Below are 8,811 nucleotides of genomic sequence, written 5' to 3' on the forward strand. Positions count from 1 at the left end.
ATATGGCGGCCATTACTGAGCTCACGAAGTCTCGCAAAATATCGCAACTGCTCGCGAGATCTGTGTGACGTCAAGGGAAGCTGGCTTAGACATAGTGGACACTGACAGCGTGGGATGCTGGTTGCCATATATGGTAGTGTAGCTAAGCTAACTCCTTTGTATGTATGGTGATATAGCGTCTGCCGAAAGAGCAACACTTCACCCAGACAATGTCAATATGCTGTTGTTCTTGAACAAGAACACATAGACTTGTACTCTTGCATATTGAGTCTTGTATGTACATCACTATGTATGTAGTTGTGTTGTGTAGTTAGTAACACATGTAGAGTTCTAGAAAAGACATGGTGTAGACACAAGTTGGAAGGGGGCACAATAAACCTGACGAGTTTGAATTTGAGTTGATTATGAGTTTATTTTCAATTGATAATTAGCTCACAATAAGTTCACTTTAGTTACTCACACAACTTGACACAAGTCCGGACTTATAAGTCCGGACCTGAACCTGAACCTCTGGACTTGAGTCCGGACCTGAACCTGAATGTGAGTCCAGGTACACACCACTACTCGTGGCAGGTTGTGTGTGAGAGAGAATAAATATGACAGCCCAATATTTAAAAAAAAATCTATTATTTTTTGCAACTTTCCGCATATTTTGCAAATTCCCGCAATTTCACCGCATAAAAATACGTAAAAACCCCGCATGTTTAATCGCATAATCAAGAATTTTTGCCCGCGTTTTTCTGGAGGGTCTAAAATAAGTTTATAACCCTGAATGAGACACATTAAGAATTTCTACTGGAGTTCCTTTATGGGCTGTTGCAAAATCTTCTTGGATTTTATATTTTCTTTTTGGGGTTAAATTATTTTATTGTAAATGGTGATATCATCTGAAAAGAGGGACATCATTAGCATTAACTAAAAGGAAGAAGGGAAGTTTGGTCGTTTTCAATTTGTATTGAAGTGGTTTTTGAACACAACAAGGATCTGTTTCATGTATTTTTGTAAAAAAGACACGTCTACATTCGGGTCAATTTAGCTTTAAAAGTGTCAGTGTCGATAAATGTCTGTTTTTCTTCAGGGGTTGTTAAAAAGAAATGTCTGCCACTGGGCTTCAGGTCGCCTTCATGTTGCCTGATCGGGCAAAGAGATTGTTTCTTTAGTGTTTATAAAAGAAAGAAAGGTAGAAAGACCTTATCTTTTTTCATCCCTCACTCTGTATTCACTTTCTTCAGCCCCCCCCCTTCTCCTTTGGCTTCATCCGTGACATTTGGCGCGTGGCTAATCCAATCTGTGTCATTCAGGGCTAGTGGGGTAAGACAAATATCATGGTGATGTTCAGCGAGATGTCTTGAGGGGACTCACTAACACACCATTGAACCTTTCAGAGAATTGATGAGAATTTGTGTCCTCCTGGATTTTTAAATAAATGAATAGCCGTATCTAGCGTTTCTAATACGACATTAGGAGGTGCAGACATTTTTCTATCTGTCTATAAGGGAAAAGCTTTGGGGAGTTATGACTTGCTTGCACTTGATGTAACTGCGGTAAGAATGTATTGCTGAAATTAAAATGTTGTTCCCTTTTAAGCCATCAGACAACTCAAGCAATAGTCTGGAGACCAGTCAGTTGCAACACAAGAACGCCAGTCTATACTCACAATTTTGAGGCATGTGAAAAGCATTTAAGACTCAGAATATTTGTTGTATTTATGTAAGACGTTTGAGTCCTGTTACAAAACCTTCTGTCATCTCATTTAAATAATTATGAACCTCAAAAATCCATTCCAGTTCAGCACACTCACTTATTTCAAGTTTCTTCAGAATGCTTACCTGCACTCTCCTTCATAAATACTGGAGCACGATAAGTCCAGACCCTGACTGACTGATATTAAAGTCTGACAGATTACAATCTTGCAACACTGTTGAAACTAAATGTGAACTATTGCTGCTTTTACGAAAAATGTACTTTCAATCAGGATTGTGCATTCGGAAACGAGGATTAAAAAAAGTAGTGAGAACACCAATTTGGGACTTTTCCATAGTATTGCTAAACTGGCACTGCATGAGAAAACAGTTTTTCCATTTCCATTCAGGAAAAATATGACCGGCGAGTGCCATGTGTTTCTCTCTCTCTCTCTCTCAGTGTGTTTGTTCTTCACCTTCCTCCACCCTTCTGTGTACACATCTTCGCTCTGTCTGTGAAAAGCCATATGCTCTGCACCCAATCTGTGTCTATCTGATCAAGTAGCATCTGCCAAGACACAGAGTCACTGTCATCTATCAAGGACCTGCCCTCCCCCCTTTACCATCTCTCTTCCTCTCTCCCTGACACAAAGTCAAGTCCTCGTCTTCCTCTCAAACCATACTCCTTTGCTGATCCTCTCTTTGACCTCTCTCTGGCCACAATGCTCACTTTCTCTCTATTACTTTTGGAGAGGACACATTCTGCTCATTCACTTCACATTTCCCTGAGTTTCATTTTTATATTTGCTGTTGTAATTCATTGTCTTCTGTTTGCGATTGTAGTAATGTGTTATTTATTATTTGCATGTACAGCACTTTTTAAAAACCGTTTTTAAAATGTGCTATATAAATAAAACCTGATTTGATTTGATTCGCCGGTTCATATTTGTATTTTCTGCCTCTACTCTGACATGTCTCCATGCTTTAATGTTCAAAAAGGTCTTTATTGTTCTCATACTGCCTGTGCTGCAGCACCTCTTTTCACCCTCTGTCTGAAACCAGAGCCCAGTCTGCTCTGATTGGCTAGCTGACCGGCTCTGTTTTGATTGGCCAACTGCTTAGAGATGTCCAACCCCTTAGCCTATCAGGTGCAATGTGTTGTAGTACTACCAAATATAAGTGTGCGTGTTACGTAGTGATGTCACTAAGGAGTCCAATGGAGTGTGTGGGAGAGAAACCTCCTCTCCGGGGGATTGTATCCTTTACAGACCATTTACATGCACTAAAACCTATATAACACCACAGGAAAGGGACAACCCCACAAAGGATTAGAGAGCCTCTTTAAACAAGGCTGTAGTTATTAAACTGCAAACGCTTATATTTATAGATTTATAAAACACCCTCCGTGTGTATTTGCATTAAATGAGAAGAGCAACAAGTGTAACAAAAAGATGAAATGGCATTATTAAAAGCGAGATGAAAACAGAAACACTGAACCAGATGTTTTTCATCAATGATCCAGCCATTGAATATGATGGAGCGCGGCCTGTGTGCTCCGGAGCCCTGATAAGAATCGGTTGGAGAGGATTATTGTGACACCAATGTTCACTTAATCAACTTCAGTGCACTTAATGTGAGTGGCTGTGAACGCTCGCATCAGCAAAATGCTTTCGATGTAAAATGTAAATGAATCTGTCACTAAAAGCTGGAGTTGTTTTACTCTCTGTTTTGCGGCAGTTGGAAATTGTTTATGTAAGAACTTCTGAAGCTGCTGTAATAAAAGAATGTGGTGAATCGGATCGAGCAATGCTCACACACACACACACACATGCAGATCTGGTGCTGCAGAGAAGAATATATTAGAATAACTTACACACTCTGCCCTCTGTTTGGAGCAGACTTTTGTGTCCAGAATAACATCAAAGGACTATTTATACTTCACTGCTTTCCCTTTGTGCTGTCAGCAGACAAGGCAGTGGAGTCATGTGTGTGTGTGTGTGTGTGTGTGTGTGTGTGTGTGTGTGTGTGTGTGTGTGTGTGTGTGTGTGTGTGTGTGTGTGTGTGTGCGTGTGTGTGTGCGTGTATCAGCGTGTGATTCTGGCAAAGAACAATGTAACCTTTTGCCTTTTCGTGGACTGTGTCTTGCACTTTGAATTTAGATATGAGAACGCCGTGTGAGTGTGTTTCTCACCATCTCCGATGATGGCCAGGATAGCCAGATCCACCTGTCGTTTCCAGTAGGAACCTTTCTGTAGAGCAATGCCGTAACCAGTGGTAGCAAAGATGTACCTGAACACAAGCACAGCCAATGAACACACACACAAACAGAAAACATCTTCACCTTCAAACAAATTAATTTTCCTCTACAAGGTGTACCTATAAACACATATAAATGTCGTGAAGTGGACATTTAGGTCACAGATGAACAATCAAATTGACAGATTTTTGTGCCCAAAGAGAAGCTCTCAAAGGGTAGATTTGCATTTGTTCAGTTCTATCTCATAGCAATGCAGCCCCATATGTACATTGGAACACTTTTGGCCGCTTTACTTACCCCTCCGCTCCGCACTGGCCTTGAAAAGGTCCCTTCTTAATGCAACTTTTAGTGTTTAATCGCTTTAAAAGCGGATCTCTTTGCAGCCGGTACAGAGAGGAGAAACGATTGACAAAGACCAATCATACTTACAATGTAAATATGGGCATGAGAAAAATCGAATTTAAACATATTTGATTGGTGTACATTTTTGTCGAATGCATGTGCAATCTGGCACCTGAAGATTTTTGACCGGTTGATTGTGTTTCCCGCCAATAGGTCCAGACTTTGGCATAGTTTGGTAAATAGCCGTCTGTAATACACTTTTCTGTTTTGTTTTGTTCTGATTGAACGAACAAGATATAACGTGTGTTTCAGTGACCTTTAAAGGAGCTGGTAAACACATGTTGTTACCTTTGAACAGAGGCAGGCTAGCTGTTTCCCTCTGTTTTCACTCGTTGTGCTAAGCTAAGTTAGCCAGCTGCTGGTGGTAGCTTCATACTTACTGTACAGACATGAGGGTGGTCATTCTTCTCATCTAACTCTCAGCAAGAAAGCGAACTTTTACACGTATACGTTTGAAAGCACAGAACGTTTGCGTTACAAATATAAAACAAACCCGTAACGCAAGTTGACGCAATGGATTGGACCAAAGAATGGCAGGATCAGACGATGAAGTGAAGACAATCCACACTTAAAAGTGTCTTTTGAAAAGAATTAAAGCTTTGGTTACCCGCTGCCAATGGTCACCAGCTTACATCCCTCATCTCTGCCGGCCGCGTAGTTCAACACCGCAGCATCGTAGATGAAGGCGTCCAGTTTCCTGCAAAGGAGGAGAAACAAGACCCGAGGAAAGAGACAGAAAGAAAACAGACAGAGGGAAGGGATAAAGATGCATGAGGGCTTTCAAGTTTTTGTTTTGTTTAAAGAGTGAGGAAAAAGCAGGAGAGGCAGCTTCTCTCTCAGAACGTGTTGTTTGTGGATCAATTCGAAGGTGTTAAATCATCTACAATAGGAGTGTAATCCAAGCGTAACCAAACACACACAGGACACAGCGGGGAGGGGCTGCGGTTCAATACAGCACGCTTCGCTGATGATAGGACCTTGGAGGCACATGGCTGACCTAAACAAACTTTTGACAGACACAATCTCACTTTCTGCCTACACACACACACACACACACACACACACACACACACACACACACACACACACACACACACACACACACACACACACGGGAAGGTTGCGAAGTAGAACGTAGAAACTCCAAGATTCCAGACTGACATTTTCCGTGTAACTGATGCCGTTACTAACCGCTGCTCTTTCACTCTCTCCGTGTTGGATCGGACACACACACACACACACACACACACACACACACACACACACACACACACACACACACACACACACATATATACACACACAGATAGCCTTGCTAATAGTCCAGTGACTGGCTGGCATTTACTGAATGTCAGATCCAGCCCTCTAACGGAGGCTCACAGCCGATACTTCAGCTGTGTAATTAGCTTAACCCAGCACTGGCTCCATCCACACGCAGGCTGTGTGTCCAAACATGTAGGGAACCAGCCGCGTGTGTCCGTCTGTGTCCGTGTGTGTGTCCACTTGCGTATCAGTGTGATTGTGGCTGCTCACTTGTGTGCTTGCCAGCAGCCAGACATACTGCAGCTCTAATGGCTTGGAGAGGGATTTAGCCATCACAATATGTCACACCTTTTTTTCGGATGGATGAGATATCGTTTTTTTTTTGCCACTTTTCATTTATACCTCTGAATGTAATCTCTAACACGGCATTTAGCGTGACTGTTAATCGTGTTTTTCCACCACTACAGGGACACTGCAGTGCAGTAAATAACATGAACTCCATCTTGACCCCGAAGAAAACATTTTAGCAGAACTTCTTCAGAGATCCTAATTCACATTGAACTGGACATTCTAAATGTTTCATGGTTTGACCTTTTGCTAGAAAATGTCGGCATAAACGTTGCCCTAAGACATCAAAGTTTTAGTTGAACTCAACGGAGCTTAATGTGTACAAATCTGTATTCCACCGCAGAACAGAAAGGCTATGTTATGTATCAAACATGATGTTTCAGTTAAAGCATTTAAGGCTGTTTTTAAGACTGACAGCAGCACTGTGTCATAAAAACTCAAGGGGTCCGCCTGAGAGGAAAGGAAACACAAACAGTTCAGGTTGAAGGCCAATGAGGTGCCTTCGTGTTGAATCTCTGAAAACACTGAAAGTTACCACAACAGCAGTAAATCCTCTGCTCCTCTGTATCCATATTTGCATGTGAGACTTTGTGCAGTGCCATGATATCCGACAGTCATTGTGTTCCCAAAACACCCTGCATTGGGATCCCGCTGTGCAGACAGTGCAGACAGAGGGTGTGTTTCTCCTGTTGCTAGGACACTGGCATAATGTGGATATGAAATATTAATCAACATTGTATCCTTAATTGACCTTTACAAATTCTAAACCTTGCTGGTACTGCGGGTAATTTAAATCCCGTAATCAATTCAACTCCTCGGTGCATAGTTTTGCGTCTTGTGGCTGCAACAGATTTGGCATGTAAAGCCTGTCAGCATTATGTGTGATCACAGCTAATCCAGCCATCGAGCCTCAAACAGCTGAACGCCGCCGTGTTGCTCATCTGCTAATACCGCAGAATAGAATTATCAATGAGGGTATTACTGGATACACACACCTGCAGCCAGTTGGTGTGCGGATACACACGAGCGTTACTTCTAAAGCTTGCGTGCATGTCTTATTAGTAAACCGGGGTTTTGCTTATTTGTATTTACCATACAATACAACAACACAGACGAGGGCATTGTACATGCAGCAGTGGTTTAACCTAGGTGCTTACATTCAGTTTACTTATGACTAATGGATGAGAGAGAGTAAGCTCGAGATACATATCTGCATAAAAATCATGGATCACATTCTTATTTTCCCTTATTTTTACCACGAGGCAGCCCGTCCTTCAAATGGAGAACTCTGATTGGATCCAACCCTGTAGCCATTAACCAATCAGTTATAACATCTTGTCATATCACCCGATCAACCTTATGTCCTCTACTGCCAACATGTTTTTCTCTTACACCATATCTCCATTCCTTAATGTCCCCTTCCTCTATCTCCCGTCCCATTCCCCTTTCCCCTCTTACCCTCAATTCCCTCTTTCTCTTGCCCTTCCTTTTCCATCCCATTACCACCTTCTTCCCCTCTTGTCTCTTTGCTCTTTACGCCTGCCCTTCACACTTCCTCCAATCAGGTCTCCTGCCCTTGGCCCCCTACCCCGTCCCTTTCCTCTTATTCCCATGTGATTGTGCTATGAGAGTCAACCCTCTGCCTCTGCTCCTCCTGCCTTGAGCTCTACTTTTCCCTTTTCACCTCGTCCTTTCAACCCTAATGGTTCTAATCTTTCACTCTAACTGTGGTGAGAAGCCTTCCTCTCTCTCTTACACACACATAACATGGAAGCATATTGACAACAAAAGATCTAAGAGAGCATAAAGCAAATTCTGAGCGCTATTCAGTCTGCAAGACAACATTTGAGAGAGCACAGGCGAAGATTTGTAAGAGCAGAACTTCAAGATTTGAGAGTTAAAAATAAAATCCCTCCAAAGAGGGCCATATATGCTGAGGGACAACATGTTATTTGACTATTTAAACGCGTATATCCCTTATTGTTTAGACTACAAAATCCATTTTAAGGAGCATTTGGTTTGCACTATACATTCTGGCAACCAGACTGATACCCATAGTGTGCTATTCATACTGGTAGGGTATGTTTTTACAATAAATATTATACAACTTTTTCCGTTAAAACTACTTGAAAGGAATGGAAAAAGTCTAATAAAATAACCTTTCTCTTACAGGTGAATGGCTCAGATGTAGATATACAATTCCTCTATTGAATAGCCGAACCATTCGTCACGCTACGACGCTGGCCTTCTGCGTCGGCAAATCTAATTCTGCTTTTACAGATCCGCCCCTTTGCGGTTTCAAAGGTTTACTTGCAGACTGACTAGCGCTCAAATTTGTTCTGTGCTCTCTCAAAATGTTTGTCGTCAATATACTTCCATTGCAGCCCCACCGCCGCTCCTATTGTAGAGACCGGTACTAAAAATAGCTCCTGCTGTTCCCAATGAGGAAACCCATTTATCCCCTGTCTCACACACACACACACACACACACACACTGGAACACATGACAGAAAGCACACTCACAGACATGCAATGACACACACATCTATTTGTAGGAGCCCAACAACAGAGTGTTTCTTTTCGAGGTTGACAGGTGAATATGTTTTGCATTACTGAACAAGTATTTGATCACGGATCAGTAAAAGGAATCTCTAACTCGCAATCATAGCACACATAGTGTTCCCTTACCCCGTTTTGAGGGTGACAAGTGCGTCCACGACTCCAGTTTGATGATATTTTGTCATGTACTGGTGCATAGCGGGGTAGTTTTTCCTGATGTTTCTCTCTGTTGATCCGTTTGGAACCGTCCCGAAGCGGAACGGAGGCGAGTATGCGTACGGGTTCTGAAACTGTGTTGGA

General features: G+C 42.2%; 1 protein-coding gene across 1 annotated transcript in view; it reads right to left on the reverse strand.

Annotated features, from left to right (window-relative positions):
- grin2aa (glutamate receptor, ionotropic, N-methyl D-aspartate 2A, a) overlaps nucleotides 1-8,811 on the reverse strand; it is an 18,259-nt gene extending 9,448 nt beyond the window's left edge. The window contains exons 1-3 of the mRNA XM_010796103.1: nucleotides 8,641-8,811; nucleotides 4,949-5,038; nucleotides 3,874-3,971 (exon numbers count right to left, since the gene is read on the reverse strand). Coding sequence (XP_010794405.1) covers nucleotides 3,874-3,971; nucleotides 4,949-5,038; nucleotides 8,641-8,708 — 256 coding nt within the window. The 5' untranslated portion in view covers nucleotides 8,709-8,811. The remainder of the gene's footprint in view (nucleotides 1-3,873; nucleotides 3,972-4,948; nucleotides 5,039-8,640) is intronic.

The sequence above is a fragment of the Notothenia coriiceps genome, unplaced genomic scaffold (genome assembly GCF_000735185.1).
Source record: "Notothenia coriiceps isolate Sejong01 unplaced genomic scaffold, NC01 NC01_scaffold00037250, whole genome shotgun sequence".
Taxonomy (NCBI): domain Eukaryota; kingdom Metazoa; phylum Chordata; class Actinopteri; order Perciformes; family Nototheniidae; genus Notothenia; species Notothenia coriiceps.